General features: G+C 37.7%; 1 protein-coding gene across 1 annotated transcript in view; it reads left to right on the top strand.

The window, feature by feature from the left end:
* The window catches only part of GCA (grancalcin), a 24,258-nt gene extending 6,565 nt beyond the window's left edge, over positions 1 to 17,693 (top strand). Inside the window, exons 3-8 of the mRNA XM_059727334.1 lie at positions 5,974 to 6,043; positions 7,254 to 7,297; positions 7,599 to 7,746; positions 8,335 to 8,448; positions 8,852 to 8,910; positions 9,743 to 17,693. Coding sequence (XP_059583317.1) covers positions 5,974 to 6,043; positions 7,254 to 7,297; positions 7,599 to 7,746; positions 8,335 to 8,448; positions 8,852 to 8,910; positions 9,743 to 9,769 — 462 coding nt within the window. The 3' untranslated portion in view covers positions 9,770 to 17,693. The remainder of the gene's footprint in view (positions 1 to 5,973; positions 6,044 to 7,253; positions 7,298 to 7,598; positions 7,747 to 8,334; positions 8,449 to 8,851; positions 8,911 to 9,742) is intronic.

Here is a 17,693-nt window from a genome sequence, read left to right as displayed (position 1 = left end):
ATTGGGCTAATAAGCTATATAACAGCTACAGCCTATAGAGCAACAAGATTTTTAATGGATTGGAGTGTTGTTGTATTGCATTCTTAAGTCCTGAAATCATATGAAAATTGCTGCAGAGCCACACTAGAGCAATGTCTGATCTCCCTTGGTTCTGTTCCTTCCCTAATGATACTCAAGATATTGTCATGCTTTCTAGGATGTCATACTTTCTGGAAAGACATGACAAGTCATTATAATTAAATGGTCCCAACTGTGACATTTATGACTTCCCTTGGAAGGACATTTGGAGTCTTACTGATTAGAGGCTAGGTGGAGCTTCATGTTTACCACTGAATTGAAGACCTGTATTTGAGTATTCTATATTGGAGAATGCAACAAAAATTGATGCTGCCGAGGAACTGTCATTTTCTGTCTGTTGACTGGAATAGTATTAGGGCTTCTGTGCACTAGTAAGAGTGCTCACTTCAGACTATTCTCCTGGTCTTAAAGGTACAAAGTTTTATGCCTGTGCACACATTCCCATTCACAGGACTCGAGCCTGAGTGCATAGCTTGTGTCTTTGTTATATATGGGAATAGTTATTATTAAAAAATGATAGTTTTGCTATTGACTTGAGGCTTGGACCCACAGTGCATCTTAAATCATAGGATTGGAAGAGATCATTAAAGTCAGTGTGTCCATCCTGTTGAATAGATACAGGATTCATTATTCCTAATCCATCCCAGACAGATGCCTATTCAGTCTCTTTTTTAAAGCCTCCAATGAAGGAGATTCTACAACTCCCCCAAGCAGCTCATTCCACTATCCTATTGTTTTTACAGTGAGGAAGTGCTTTCCTGAGTTTTGATCTAGTAGTTTAAACTCATTCCCATATGCCCTGCTGTGTAGCAAGGGAAAACTGTGTTACTTTATATTCTTTATGTTGGCCTTTCCAGTCTTTGAAACTGCTGTCATGTTCCCCCTTAACTTGAGCAGGGGAAGCAGTGGCCCCAATAAGACTTCTGTGAGTTTCATACTACTGTTCCAAGCATAATAAGCAGCTGTGGATTGGGTGTTTTCCAAGATGGAGAGAGGCTGTGATAGGCCTTTAACAGATTGGGAGAAGCACCTCCAACAATTACTTCAAATACTTCTGTCTTTCCTTGGCTGCCTGGTGGTTTTGGAGGGCAGCTGCATCTGATTCCTTAGTGGGTAACTGAATTACTAGCTGAGGGAAGAAAATAAAAGGGAAAAGTAATAAGTCTGACTTGCTGTCTGCCTAAAAGAAAGAGAAATAGGAGGAAAAGGACTGAAATAGCCCCCCAGTTCTATTCAGGATTCAAAGTAGTGCCTAGCAACGTTATAAGATAAATTCATAAACATAAAGTGGTTGGAGAGAGAAAACCAGCTGGCTGCTTTTAGAGTGAGGATTGTGTGGTTTTGATGCATTTAAATTGAACTGTTAGCTAAAAATAAAATTTGAATTAAAAATCTTCCCCGTTCCTAAAATCATGAATATCCTTCACCCTGACAAATAGGAAATTGAAACTAGGCAAATGCAATCTTGATTCTCCATTTGCAGCTTTTACAACTTTTAGTCTAATAAAGTTTTCTTACTAGTTTCCAGGAGTCTGTCTCTGAAAATAACTTTCTTTAAAGGTCACTTGGTTTTTGACAGCCAAGTTCTTTGGTAATGTTGTGTAAGGATATACATACTTTGGTACTGTGTCCTCTAGTATGTTACGTAGACTTAGTGAATTCAAAACCAGGTTGAATCAAGATTTTGTTTTACAGGCATAACATTTAAGCTTAGATCATGCATGCCCCAAAATATAAATGCACTTGTTGAAAGATGCAAGCCCACATAATCCTAAACAGCAGAGTAGACAAACTCTCAAATGAAGAAGTTGCTGAATGAGTGTGTTCTAGAAATAAGTAATATTGGAGACTTGCTAAGATACAGATAAGCAACCTGTTTGCCCCTTATAGTACATGGGGTGTGCTTTATAATGAAGTCGTGAGAGTGAGCATGTTTCTTAGTTTGCAGAGGCCATTCCATTCTCAGTGTGAAAAACTGATTTTTGAACTACAGAAATCAGAACGCGTAGCATGTTTCTGTTGTTTCCTGTTTTTTCTCCAATAATTCTGAAATAGCATGCTTCATTCGTAGTGGTCTGCAAAAGGATAGTAAGAAAAACTTTGTATCTTCCATGTGGAAACCTGCATTCTCTCTGCAGTTGCAGTTCATTCTATTCCAGACCTATTTGTGGGAATTATTACACCATTTAAGTAAAAGTAGATTACAAAGCTGGCTACTATTGTCCAGTATTCCATATTTCCATTTCATGGGCAGTAACTGCTTTATGACATGACAGACCTTGATGCTTGTATTAATCTTTCTAACTTGCATGAACATCTGTTTGTGGAACTATGTAACAGAAGCTCCTACTTAAATTATGTGGATAAGGCACAGAATTAAGATTTTTATTAAACCCTTTTGAAATGTTAACTGAGCGTTTGCTGATCTTTAGAAGTTTTTTTTTTTTTCATTTTTTAAATATCTCAAGTATAATACAGTAGTAAATTTAGTTTTTTGTAGGGGGAATACACATTCACTCCTGAAGTACATGGCATATAACCACAATCTGTCATCTACCATGTAGCAAGACCAGTGGGGTGATGGAAGTGCTGGCCTTGACTCTCAAAGAACTAAGCAGGTAGAAATTCATAGAAACATGGGGATTTAATTGTTTTTGTGGGGAGGGTCAAAAGGGAAAACTATATTTCTGAGTTTCATCATACTATTGATATGGCTAGTAAATAAGATTCAGAAATATAATATTCACCTCACTAAAATTTAAGCTAATCAGTTCTCTTCTTTCTCTTCATCCTCTCTCCTTTTGTGTGAGCTTACCCACTGAAAAAATGTCCTTCTCACTCTCTGAGAATGTAGGCTCAATGTTGTAGAGTTTCTCAGTTCAGTAAAGCCAGACACACTTACTCTTAAGTCCTGCCAATACTGCCTCTTAGGCAGAGAGTTAGTAGAGAGCATGTGACTATGTATGTTGTCTGCCTGATGTTAATAACCCCTTCTATAACATAGCAATGTGTGAAGTTCAGTAGTTAGTGCTCCATGCAAATAGAATACCCCTCTCCCCTTCGAGATGAGGATATTCCTTCATTAAATCCAGTGATATAAATGTATGTCTTACCAGGTAATTCTGATTGTGGGGACTTTCTCTTCTCAGAGTTTGCTGTCTTTGGCCTTTCCTATTGGATAATATACAGACTAACGGGTCAAGTGTGAGAGAACATGGGGTTTAAACCCCAGGGGAAAACATAATTCCAATTACTTATGAGACAAGCTCACCAAAAATTCTTTCCTGTTTATGTTGGCTACAATAATTTCAAAGTAATAATACATATCTTGTAAAAGCTACATAGAATGTGTTTGTAAGTACAGTGTACTCCACTTAAGTGCACAGCCTCAGGATTGGAAAAAAAATGTTTTTTGCTTACCTGGAAAAGGTAACTTAATGTAAAACAGGTGTAGGCAACCTTTTCCAGCTGCAGGTCAGAATGACCTGCGGTTCATGAGAGGCAGGTGGGCAGGCCCTGGGATGCAGCTGCTGCTTGTTTCTGTGTTGGCATAAGGAAAACACCCACAGGTAGAGCCCCCTGCCACCGAATGGCACTGAAACCCTATGTCCGTGGGCCAGATCCAATGGTTCTGTGGGCAGATTCCAGCCTGTAGGCTGCAGGTTACTGCTTCCTGATGTAAATAATTTTAGTTAAATGCACAATACTGCAAATGCTGTGGTATCGGCTGGCCTGAAACTACCAGCTCCTTTCATTTTGAAGGCTTCTAATAGCCCGGTATTAGAAGTGTTCCAAATGAGCGGAGCCAGTCATTTTGAGGGCTGCTAATACCACAGCACTGATAATGCTTAGCAGGCATTGCTTACAGCACTGCCTGTGCTGTGATGTAAGTCAGTTTTGGGGTTACTATTTTCTCTCATTTTTCCACAGCAGTCACTGTTGGGGCTGCTATTAGAAACTCTGATTATGAGGGCAGATAGCATCTGTGAAAGTGACTAGCTCTTGTCATTTTCAAGACATCTAATAACAGTCCTTTGACAGCTGCTCCCCTTCACTGTTTCTGAAACAGTTAAAAGGAGTACAATTAGTTACAAAATAGACGTTTACAATTAGCATACATTTAGCCAGAGGGCAATTAAGTTATAAAGAAGACAGTGGGGCTGAAAGAAGCTGTGCACTTAAGTGGTTTGTACTCTTAGCCAATATACCAATATTCAGAGTTTGTTACAAATGTAAGCAGTAGACAACAAATTAGGAATGGCATTGTGTTATACAGTTAAGGAAATTATGCACTTACGTGGTATACTCATGCGCTGCACACTCAAAAGTGCTGCTTTCCTGTCATGGAGTCTGACAGCCTACCTAATGCAAGATCTGCTTAATGTGTCAGGCACTTATACTTACTGATGAGCCACAAAACATAGCGTGTTGCCCTTAGTTTTCAGCTTGAAGACAGGGTGGAAGCGCAGCTGATAGGACCTTTCTATAAAGCTCACAATATATCTGGGAGAATCCAGTTTAAAGTCCTTTATCATGTGTTTACTAAAGATGATCTTCCTGTTACATTCACTTGCCTCATGAGATTTTGGCTTTAGAGACTCCTTTTTAGAACATCAGATATGGGTATCTTGAAGACTGTTACTGTTTGGCCTTGGGTTTTTCAACGATCTGGTTAGCACATACCTATCTGGGATGTTAAGCTTTCAGGTTCACCTCTCCATATTGTTCTTATCTGTACTGTTCCAATGAATACATAATCAGTGTTGGCAATGAAAAGGAGCATACTTTTTTTTTTCTACCCAGCTTCTTGAAGTGCTCTGTGGAGTTACTTCACAGACTGTAATCCTGGGAACATAGCTGAAAAACACCAGAGGGAGTATAAAAAATAATATTAAATGGGCTAACAAATGAAACCTTTCTGTGTTAGTCACACGTCATGCATGTTAGATGGTTAATTTAAGGACAGCCTTAAATTCCTATTTATTACCTTTCTGCCTGAGATACTCCAAAGTGCTTGGCAGCACTATATACACTGAAATCACTTGGCCATTACTGAAATGCAGCTGCCACCAACTCCAGTGTAGAACATGGTAGCTCTTAGTGGGGTTTTGTTCAGTTTTGAATTTTTGTAAAAGGAAGCAAATACAAGTAATTTAAAACAGCACAGCAGCACTGCACAGTAATTTGGTCAGGAAAGGAAAAGTGTTGCCTAGTTTAACTACAGAAGAGAGTTGGTTTACAACTGTCAAATTAGGGTTTAGCCAGACAATTAAGAATAACATCCCAGTTGCTAATAGCATCATAGGCTGTTTGATGACAGATGGTTAGAATGTTAGTTTTACTGTGTGCTTTAACCAAAGGAACAGAAAGAAGTCTACAGATGATCCTTGAAATAACAACAGAGATGCAGTTGGTAAAATTGATTTTTTTAATTAGTTCAAACTAGAGGCCTTTATAGAAATACTTTATAGAAGAATTTCAGTTAAATTAAAATTGTGAAAACAGCACAAGTCAGTGCAGAATGTATAATTTAAGCAATAATTTGCTTTCAGTATCAGCCACCGTTTAAAAAGTCTATATCATTAGAAGATGTCACTGTAACTGTAGTAATGCTGAAGATTAATTTTATTTTAATGTATATGAATGAGTGTTTTTTTGCTAAAACAGACAGGAGGATTTCATTTAATTGCCAAAGGCAAGAAATAGTAGTACGTAATTTTAGCGCTGCATATTAGGATGAGAGATACTTCTACAGTAGATTTTTAGACTATTATTACATAGTTATAATGAATTAAACCCTTTTGTTTTTGGTTAAATATCTGTATATTATTTTTTGCAAGTGGATTTTCATTGTCAAATATCCGTGACCACAAGTTTATGCACTTTCTTCCACAGGATGGGGAAGTGGATGCTGAGGAGCTACAGATGTGTTTAATGCACTCTGGAATCAGTGGGACCTATTCTCGTAAGACACCGAATGTTGCTACCATATGTTGTTTTCAATTTGTGAACAGTTTTTGAAAGTTTTATTCACAAAGGAACATTATTCTTCCTACTTTCACGTATGACATTTAATTTCATTCTTGTCTCAAACTTCCATTTGCCCTTTTCATACTCTTAAGGAAATGTCTCAGCCCTCAGTATCAGTTCTGAAGATCAGCACAGGTAGAGTTCATCTGTATAATAGCACCAGTGAACTTTTCTAATTTTCATGCTTAGCACACCAGAAAACAAATGTTTGGATTCACAAGGCCCGGGCACTGGAGGGTATGAATGCCATCCCAGACTTTACCCTTTCTTTGGAATCCTTTGAATGAGATAACATGGTGAAAGAGTTAGCTAGAACACATATTAACACTTTTATTCAGAGGCAGACCAATTCCATAGTTATATAGTTTTATTTTGGATAAAAAACCACTTTGCTATATAAGTTATACTTCTAATAAGAAACCTTAATGTTCTTAAAGTGCTATTGTTTGGCCTGGACATTGCCCTGTTGATTGTAGCTTCATTCTAAGGTGCTAAGAAGAGATGGTACTTTGGGTTGCTGATAGACATGGACAAAAAAACCCAGTGCTTTACTGAAAGAGAAGCCACGTCAGTTTGATCTGGCTTGCCCAATGGCTGTATTCAGCGGGGCTTTTTGGCACTTTTATCTAATAGCTGATTCAATCAGCTATTAGATAAAAGTGCCAAAAAGCCCAGCTGAAGCATGCAGTCTGTACAGATATTGGGCAAGCTGGGTCAAGTTGACGTAGCTCCTCATCTGGGCCTGTGGTGCACTTGGCGTGGGGGTGCGCCAAATTGAAAGTTAAGTTCCATTTAGATTTTTTTCCCCCACATTTCAGCAGCCTTGGTTTCCATGCATCTCTTTCTCTTTGTCCTGCCAATACTGAATTAGTAAATTGTGAGACGGAGAACTCTACCAAGAAGTGAACTTTAGTTCTTCATTTCATTCTTCAGACGACATTAAAATCTGTTTAATAGCTAGTGTTTTGTTACCTATCTTCCTACTGAATTTTGTTTTTTTTTCTGATCATCTTTCCATACTGTTGTAGCAAAAGCAAAGTGCTAACTTGTGTGTTAACTATGTTCACTGAAACTGCAGTAGTTACTATAAATGACATCAGTAAGATTGAGCTGGTATTGAATCAGTCTTTGACTATATTTTTCAGCCTTCAGCTTGGAGACTTGCAGAATTATGATCTCTATGTTGGATGTATCCTTGAGGAAACGTATAGAATATTAAAGTTTTTATGTCATTCTGAACCAATAGTGTTAATATGTAAGAAACTTGAGCTTCAGGACACTTTAAATTAATGTTTTAGAATACTGTCTTTGAGTTCTGTCCTTTTATAATGTTGCCCAGAACTGGTTACATGTTGTCAGTGTGGTTCATAGTAGTATTGTTGCCTTAGTGGTTAAAAAGTACATAAATCTTGTAACTTCATAATGAGGTTTTATGTCTTAGGTTAGCTGTTTTCAAAGTTCAAAGTTATTTTTGTTAACCAAACAATTAGAGAGATTATACAGGAAAAATGGGTTTTAACGAATTCAAAGAACTCTGGGCAGCTCTTAATGCCTGGAAGCAAAACTTCATGATGATTGACCAAGACAGAAGTGGAACTGTGGAACTTCATGCGTTGACTCAAGTCATTGCAGCTATGGGTAAGATACTTTTTTGAAAACTTCTGAAGCCTAATGTTTGTTCTCTAGCGTGCAGTTTGTGTTTTACCACAGTGAATAGCAGGTTATAGTATTTCCAGTATGCAGTTTGTAGTGGGTATACCTATTCAATAAGATCTTGTGGGGGCAGCATCTCAGCTGAGTATAAAGATATTTGCAGAAGTTGTGATAAATACAGACAGGTTTAACACCCTTACCACTGCTGAATTGGCAGAGGGTCTTGGTCGAGCAGCAGGAGAGGGAGGGAAACTGATGACAGGACTCTGCGCATGCTTCATAGAGTAGAGGATACACACCAGACTGAGCCAGTGCCATGGTAGGGAAGATTCTAGGAGAATCTTTTTTCTTCATTCTCCTTTCTGAAAACAAAGTGCATATCTTATTTGGGTGTGTGGTGTGCAAATACATATGGTATTTTTTAAAGGTATACATCTTGAAAGACCTGGAATACCAAAACAGGAATATTCTTCCCCATCATCTTGGACTATGTTTCAAGTTTTCCAGAGTTACAAAAGTGGATGAGAGCTTCTCACAGCGTTCCTATAATTTTCTCTTTTTTTGGCTTTCTAGGTTATAGGTTAAGCCCTCAAACACTAGCTGCAATTGTGAAACGCTATAGCAAGAATGGCAGAATCTTTTTTGATGACTATGTGGCTTGCTGTGTGAAGCTACGGACATTGACAGGTACTGTATTTTTTAATTATCTGTGCTGTATGTACTCTTAACATTTTCTCAACTAAAAATGGTAATAGCTGTGGAAGTTCCTTTACATGTAGTTTTTCAAGGTTTTATTACTGCATTTTAAAAATTATCTTTAGTATTTTGAGGAATAGTTGATCTGCATTTGCAAAATATAGAATGTAACATTTTGCTTTTCTTATTTTTTCACTGCAGCATTAGCTTAAATGTGAAAGGAAAGAAAGAAGAATTATTTAAGTTATTCAAAAGTGATGGGAACTTTGCTTGAAAAACAAGAGAAATAAAAGCAGTATTGCTAGCTGAACTTATGTGCTTTATAAAATATAGACATAGAAAATGTCGAGATTTGCATAGCTATAGTTACTTAAGTGTCTTATTCTTTTCTAAGACTTTTTCAGGAGAAGAGACAACATGCAACAGGGATTTGTGAATTTTGTATATGATGATGTAAGTATCTTTAGGTAAAGTACTAGCTTTGTAAAGATATAGAAGAAAAGGCTTTTGTTACAAATGACAGACTTGAACCACACTCTTCAAATTTGACTTCCAAATGTTATTTTTCTTAACATTTTTACAGCCTTGTCAGAATGTTTGCTTGGGTATTAACTCTTTGGCTGAATTCATATTCACCCCCCCCCCCGAGAACTACTAAGAACATCCCTAATATAAAGCTTCTATGGCTTTCATTCTACAAAAACATAAGCCCATGATGAATTCAGTGGAACTATTCCCATGTTAAAGTTAAGCAAGTGTGGATTATCACTCTAGTTGTGTCCTAAGGGTCTGCACATTATGAAATGATAAAAGTTTATGGAAGCAGTAGGGTAATAAAAAATAGTTTAGTTGATGTCAGTGGGACTACTGACTGCTGTAATACAAAGTATTTGCCAGATCACACCTGTAAATTGCAACAGTTATCTGTTTCCTACATGGCACTGATTATACACTGCACAATTCCATGTACATTTATGATACATACACAGAATAATTAAAAAGTCTGAGCAATTTAAAAGTCTGCAATGATTAAAAACAAATTGTATATTTTTCTCCTCTGTAATTCTGTAGTCACATCTTAAGATCTTCATATAGTAAACAGGTCCCAAGTTGTTTCTACATTTTGAGTTGGGATTGTTCTCCCTTCTTAGATAAAACAGAGACAAACTGTTCTTGAACTCTTTATATAATCTGGTTAATAATGCCTGTTGTTCTAGTAATTCATTAACAATTTCCATATGTTTTTTTTCTTATGAGTTACCTATTTCAGTATTTTTCCTTCTAGTTCTTGCAGTGTACCATGGCAATCTGAGTGTTGAACTGCTGAAGGAGGTGAAGAGCTCTAACCTGTAAATTCTTCTGCTCAGAAGAAATTAACTGAACCTGCTGTGAATAGAAGCTAGTATAGATTTTTTCATGTTTCTGCCTGTTAAAATATCCACCTTGTGTAAATGGTTTGATTTTTATTGCACGATTCAGAGCAATAAATAATTGTAGCATTGTTGTTATTTTTTATAGAAGCATGGCTTTTTTTATATAAGCATGCATATTTCCAGATGAGTATACTTCTGTGTCAGGCAGTCAAGCTTAATGAAGAGTTAACATACAAACACTTTGCTGCAAGTCACTAGCATAGACTACTTTTATATAAGTTTCGCTTGCATTTATGAGTGGAACAGCAGATGTCCTAATTTTTAATCTAATTGAGGTATTTCTTGTGTCAGCATCATGGTAATACAATAATATTTCTGATGGCATACACTAAAGAATTCTAATATCTTGTAGAAATTCAGTGGATTTCACCAGAAATACAAATATTTAACGTAAAACATGTTTTTCTTTAAATTTGTTACAATAGATTTTTCTAAGAAGCAGACTATTGCCATTTCTTTTTGTAAGGATTTATTTATGGAGTAGAAATTGTTTGAGTACAAAGTTGAGCCCCTCCCTTTTAATTTCTTTTTATTCCCTCCTAGAGAATCTTTGTAGAGTTTATTTTCCTTTCGACATGAAAGCTTTCAAGTCTTTATCTACTTAGTCTTTAAAATCATTGACTCAGTAGACCCTCTAGTTGGTGAAGCTGTTCTTGTCCTGAGATCTTAGAAATCCCTTAAGAAAATAACCCAGTGAACAGAAGTGTCCCACTTAGGATAACTCAAGTAGGTCCTTATTTTTCATGGTATTTCAGCAGCACTTCTAACAGAAAAATATTAAAATTAGTGGGTATTGACAGTGATCAACTGTTCATCAACTCTTCATCTCGACAAACCTGTCTTGCTCACTCCAAGCTTTGTAAACTTTATAATGTACAACTATCCCTTATCAATCAACTGAGCAGGGATTAAATTGGAGGTGATGTCCATGTCATGCTAGAAGGTGGGGGCTTAATACAATGTGCTGAAATAGCTGCATTCTTAGAAATATATGGGAAAGTTTTTTTCATGCTAAACAATACTTTGGGCCAGACCCACATTGCTTTTATAGATGTCTAAATAGGATTTAGACAGAATTTAGGCACCGATGGGCATTTTTACATGTTCCTGGATGCGGTGTCGGGTGCTTTAATTAGTGAGCCATGCTAATTAAAAGCACCCATGCATCACATGTATCAGTGTCACCACGCATCTCCGCACTGAAAAAATGGTGGTGGGGCTCTTTGAACTAAAGCTCCTTGAACGTGTTTTATTTCAAAGCACCCCACCACCATTTTGTCAATGTGGAGACGCATGGGGACACTGATATATGTGATACGGAAGGTTGCTGGAGTGTGCCAATTTCTGTGCTCCAACGCACTGGATTTCCGCATGTGTACAGGAGCCCAAGGATTCTAAAGAATGGATCCAGATTGTCCCTGTTCCAGCAGCGACAAAGTGCATTCATTATCTAAGATTATCTGTCACTTCCATTTTGGACAGAGAAGTTCCTTGGGTATTAATGGTTGGTACTCTGTGCATACTCAGAATTGAACCTGTTTGATCACCTGGGTACTCTAGTTCCTCCCTGAGCTCCACTGTGATCCAGATTGGTGTGGCAGGGGCACGTAAGCTCTGCATAAGTCCTTGAAGGTTACCAAGTTGATTGGCGTCCTTGAAGTATGCCTAACTCATACCAGCAATGTCTCATTCAAGTAAAAATGATAGTAGTGGGGTGCCTACCTTTTGCCTCGCCCAACAGTTCTAGGTCCTCCCTAGTATAAGGGAGGACCTTAGTAGTTTTCAACCTTTTTAGACTGAAGGCACTTCTCCAAAACTTTTCAAAATGTAGCGGCACCCCACTTAAAAATATAAATATATTATGAAATGATAATATACTCACTCCACTACCACTGCTGCTGCAGCCAGATGGAACTGCACCATGCACCTCCTACAGAGCCAGATTGGGAGCAGCTGTAGTGGGAGCATGTGCTCTTGCTGCAGCCTTTCCTGGTTTAATCCTGCACAGTGTCTCCCAGAAACAGGCACGTGGGCCAGGTAAAACTGTCCCACTTGTCTCGGTTGTCAGGACCTTCATGGGAACTGAACTGAAAAGTGGCTGCTGCAGAAAGGTGTGTCTTCTTGCATTATGTTATGCTACAGCTTACACTGGTTCAGCTTCAATGTGTTCCTGAAAACGGACACGTGGGCAGTTTTACCCAGTGGCACCCAGCATCATGGCACTCCTGGCACATTTTCATGGTACCCTGGTTAAGAACCACTGGAATAATGGAATTCAAACCTACATCTCCCACTTCCCAGGAGTGTCCTAACCACTAGGGATCGGGGAGAGAATGGGGGCATCTGTACCCCTTCTGTGGAAGACTCAGGCCCACCCTGCAGCTAAGAATGCAAGAACTGTGGGGCCAGAGAACAAGCAAGCAAAAAGAGAACCTGATTATGTCATGCTTAGGCCACTCAGTTGGAAAGGAGGAGACATGATCCCTTCTCTCAGGATTATTTTTGTTTTTTTATCCAAAGACTGTCCAATATAAAATGCAGATTCAGTCCAAGGAGCAGGGAGCAGAAACCAGGACAACCCTCATCCAGAGAAGTGCCCTCAAGACTCAACTACAGAGTATACACCCCCTTGCATCTTTTCATTCTGGCTCCTTCTATTAGGCTAAAAGTGGGTGGTGCATCAACACTTCTAGTTGCATACCTACCCTCAGAAATATGGCTAGGCATTCTGGATCTTTAGTGAATGGAGGCACCTAATGTGCAGTTTATCTTATGTGTGGAGAGAGGAGCAGAGAGAGTTCAGTCATGCTGTTGTGCTTAGTGTTTTCTATTGGCTAGCCTCCCAAGTCTGCCCATTTCCTATATAGAACACTGAAATGCTTAACCCTTTCTATTTGGATCATGTTTTAGAGGCACCTAAGGCTCCCCATTGCTGATGTAGGGATCCTAGGCACCTAAAATTGGTCAATTTGAATTGCTTTCCTGAAGCAGGTGCCTAGATTGGGATCTATCCCAATGCAAAATGTAGGCACCTGCATGACCAAACTCTCTGGCCCTTCTAGACTTGTAATTCTAGTGTGTGTGTGCGTGCGTGCGTGTGTCTTTATGTACGTGCATTTTGGCAGTGAGCAGTGTTTTATGTAATTTTGTTCTTTTTACACCTACTCCCATAGTGTCACAAGTATACTAAACATAATTTAAGAATGAATATTTTTTGATACTGAGATGATGTATTCAACCTTCTTGCATCCCTGTTAATTGTGTAACTAACGGAACTAAATTCTCAATCAAACTAAATATTTGTTTGCATATCTTGCTGTTCCTGTCTGAAATATAAATTTATTTGTCCAAATTTAGACCTATCGCAAGTAAGTTTCATGTCGTTATAAAATACTGAATAATATGCTCATTAGTGTACAAGTGATTTTATTTGTACAGTAAACAATTTTCCAAGTCATCCTTGAGTTTTTTTTAGAAACAAACATTCAAAAGCTTGTCATTAATTGTTATACAAAACCTGTTATGTAACAGGAAATGCTACAATTCATAAATAATGAAGTATGTCATCTAGTGCAAAAGTTTGCCAAGCTTTCTTGTTTAAATATCCAACTTTGCAATTCCATATTAAAGTAGCATCATGGACCATTTTAAATGCATATATGGGAGGCAAATTACTTCTATGGGAGGTCTTAATTTGGTCCATCTGATTTCCATTCCAAAGAGAATAGTCACACTCTTTATTCATTAATAATCTAAAAACTTCCCAAGTGGGCAGTAAAAACCAAGTAGCAGGATGGAAAATGCTAACTCATGAATAATGCAGTTCCATCCACTATTCATACGTAGGTCTACAGTGAGAAAAACAGGCTCTCCATAGTGATTCATTCATGCAATTACAAGGCCCAGGACATGCTCCATTTTAGTAGCAGTATTAACATTTATGGTAATGATATCTTACATGCTTGATTCTTAGATGGACATTGTTTGTCTGGTTTTTAACTCCTAGTAAACTATGCAGATAATATATTTTGCATTACCTTTGCTACATCAAGCATATACATATTTTAAAAATCAATATACACAAAACAGGTATGGTAGATGAGCAACCCCGGATAATTATATGCCACACAAAGGGTGGTATCGCACAATAACTTACAACAATTGCAAATTATTGGAATGTAGTGACTTGGTAAATTTAGGATGTGTTAGGCGATAACCCTTGCCTAAAAAGGAACAACTCTGCAATGCCACAAGGGCACTTAACATATGCTAGACTGCTTGATCATACGTCTGCTTGCATTTTAACTGCACTTAATAAATGTTAAGTTGAACGTGTGTCACTATCCTTAGAAGAACTGCATATTAGTCTTTGCTAATGAAAGCTAGAAAATTAGAATCTAAACATAAAGTAGTCATGGCACAGACACATCCAGAGCAGTTTTATCACAGGCAAGAAACTATCCTTTTAAAGTATCCCTGCTTTTAGAAAATTGCTGGAAGTATGACATTGCTGCATACCAAGCCTTTATTATTGACTGAGTACTTGCAAAAAAGAAATTTACTTGAACCTATCACAGTTCCATCCAGAATCTGAGTGTCAGGCTAGGTTTGTCACATTTAGTGTGTGATTGCAAATTCTACAAATTATATACATTTAAGTTTTGCCCTCAGTTGCACTGGTGCCACTTCAGTGGAAACAAGAGAAGATGTTACCCTTGCAAGTGAATTAGTCCTTTTCCCGGAGGAGAAGGCACGTCTACATGTGCATTAATGCACCTTTGCTACTGTGCATTCAGTTTAGTACCTCTAATATGAGGTACTACATAAATGCGGAGTAGCAAAGATGCATGCTTTTTTGACGCTTAATGTGCGGTAGATTAATTCTACTGTGAGTTAGCGCATCAGCACGGATTTTGCTGTGATGCACTAATGCACAGTAGAATTAGTCTACTGCGCATTAAGTGTCTCATGTAGATGTGCCCAAGATGACCCCACCTGACTTCCTGCCCTTGGGCAGGGGGCTGGACCCAATGATCACGCAAGGTCCCTTCCAGCCCTAATGTCTGAAATCTATGAATAGGATTCAACCTACCATCTGATCCAGATTTGGTTTGCATGGTTACAAAGTATAAAGAGTGGCATTAAACTCACTGAAGTGTGTGGACTGACACCACTGATGGCAGGTTTAAGTAAGAATGTGTCACTTCTTTAGTATGCAGAAATTGCTTCAATCCATGTACAAGGTAAATTCAGTTTTCTGCATTCACACCCATCAGACAAAATTTAAATCCTTCAGTACATCCACCAGGATCAGTGCTTCCACTAGTGATTATACTGGAGCTAATTCTGCTGCTGTTAAACCTAGTGCCAGTTCTGATTAAATCTGGTGGTATTACTCAGGCTTAAAAGCAGAACTGGTAACTATTGACTTGAATAGATTTACTCTGGAGGAGTTTAGAGCTGTATTTGGCTTTTCTTTTGTGCACATGCCTATAAGAAAGCCATTATTAACCTTCCACAGGTTCCTATTCCACTCACTTTAGGGCTAGAATATTCAACAGAGTTCAGTAACTGCAACTGGGCCAGATTTTCAAAAGAATTTAGCAGGCTGGCTGCTGAGCTCTTCGAAATATGTGTATTACTATCTCAGCTGAAGAAGATGGAAGCTAAACTTTTTTTTGAAAATCTGACCCCAGTAGTGAGTGCTGAGCTATCTTCAGTAGCTGTCTGCCTTAGCTATAAAGTGTTCAGAGATGTTCAGTCATGCTATTTGGTATTCCAAATCTAACTTTTGAAGAATCATCTAATCTTTATAGGATTGATCATCCTATGGCACTACTATTAATAAAAGCTTAGGGAAGTCTTTAAATAGTATACCCCATTTATCCATAGCTAGGGAGCCTGCTGTAGCTCATATAAGGATTGTAGATATTACTGGAACTTCTTTAGTGATTCCTGCTTTCTTGTAAAGCAGAAGAGTGAATGCTAAATCAAAGCAGAGCTGCAGTATCCCCTCTGAGCACTAAAAGTTTATACACAAAAACTAATATGGAACAAGGTAGAATGTAAATTTATAGATGGATATAGCAGAATAGATCAGCGGTATGTTTGGATTTATTCCAGATAAATAACTTTTCCCCCATTTCAATTTAATGTTGATTACTCCAAATTACTTTAAACTTGAAAATGGTACTCTTACTCTACCTAAATTAGAATAATCTAGTTAAATTAGAATAATCTAGAATAGCTCTTCCAGAATAACTCCATTTGTATAAGCCCTTACCCTTTCTTTCAGCCAGGAAAAGTGAGAAAAAGATAAAAGACAATTCCTGCTGTGACATCTTGGCATTTTACTGGGTTAAGTAGCATACGAGACCGTGACATCCTTCCCTGTCTAAAATACTTGGTTACTTATTTTTTTCAAATGCATTCCAGAAGAGCTGTTTAACTTTGTTACAGCTTGGACATCAAACCACTTGGAAGATGCTTCATACCAGTGATGTGCTGGATGGAAGGGAGCTTTTCCAATCATTTTTAAGGGCACCTATACATGTGATGGACTTCTGCTCCAACGCGTGCTAATTAGCATGCGTTGGAGCAGACACAATCAAGTCTGCTGGCCTGTGCTAATTAGCATGCTCCAGCAGCCTCTGCATCACATGTATTCAGCATCCCTATGCTTCAACGTAGCAGTGGGGCGCTTTAACTAAATCTCAACGAACGAGCTTTAGTTAAAACACCTCTGCTGCCATTTTGAAGTGCGGGACTCTGAATACACTCTTGGAGCCACTCTAATTAAAGCGCCCCTCCCCCGCACCCTCCACCCAGTAGCACGTGTATAGATGCCCTTAAATTCTTACTTCAAATGAATGGGGAGATGGCACTGAGTTTACAATATTCTGGGTGTCACAATTTCTTCATCTATTGGAAATGACTGATACCTGAGTGTCACACAAGCATTAATTCTAAAGAACAAATATTTACCTTTGGACTGCAATAAATATCAGGTATTTTAAAACTTTAATAGGAGGAGATGAACTTGCTCCTTTTGGACGTTCTTACATCCACTTTTATTATTACAATTTAACATTACATAATATTAGAAATACATTGCACACATTTTTACCAAGTGTATATGCTGCATATGATTTTTGCAAAATTGTTATCTTTGCCCCTTCATTTATGGGAATTATTTTTAACAGCAAGCAAGGAAATGGGTATTTCAGTTTTTCAAACTTCTCTGCAAATTTTGCATGCACTTTTACAATAGTTCTATCACATGGCAAGGGGAGACATTTTGTAGAAGTACCTTGATATATACTAAAACATCACTGCTCTACTACACAGACAGGGTATGATCCTAGATAATCAATTTTGGGACTTGATATAGATCCTGCTAGATTTTTTTAATGAAAATGTTTAGTCTTTCTGACTTCTGTATCTTAGCTAGTAAATTGTTCTATAATGTTTAAATATTGAAAATTACCATGTTTTCTTATAACAAATGGTAGATAGCAGATTTTTTACTTTAAATTCCTATATGTGCTTTGTTCTCAGTATATCTCTTGCAATTCTTTACCTATTAAACTTGTAACCATTTTTATATTATATTTTAGAGTTATTTGCAGAAGGTTATTGTAAAAGCTGGTTGTGCAAGCCAGTTCTATTGTCTTTAACTTTGCAATCTTGGAAAAAGGTATTTACAAAAAACCCCAAGAAACAAACCCTGTTCATAGAAAGAAAGTTATTTTAAAATTTATTTGCATGCAATGTAACGTGAATAAAAACAGGGATTTTACAATC

The sequence above is a fragment of the Alligator mississippiensis genome, chromosome 4 (assembly GCF_030867095.1).
Source record: "Alligator mississippiensis isolate rAllMis1 chromosome 4, rAllMis1, whole genome shotgun sequence".
Taxonomy (NCBI): Eukaryota; Metazoa; Chordata; order Crocodylia; family Alligatoridae; genus Alligator; species Alligator mississippiensis.
The sequence above is the reverse complement of the archived record's forward strand: the minus strand, read 5'-3'. Positions and strand labels throughout refer to the sequence as shown.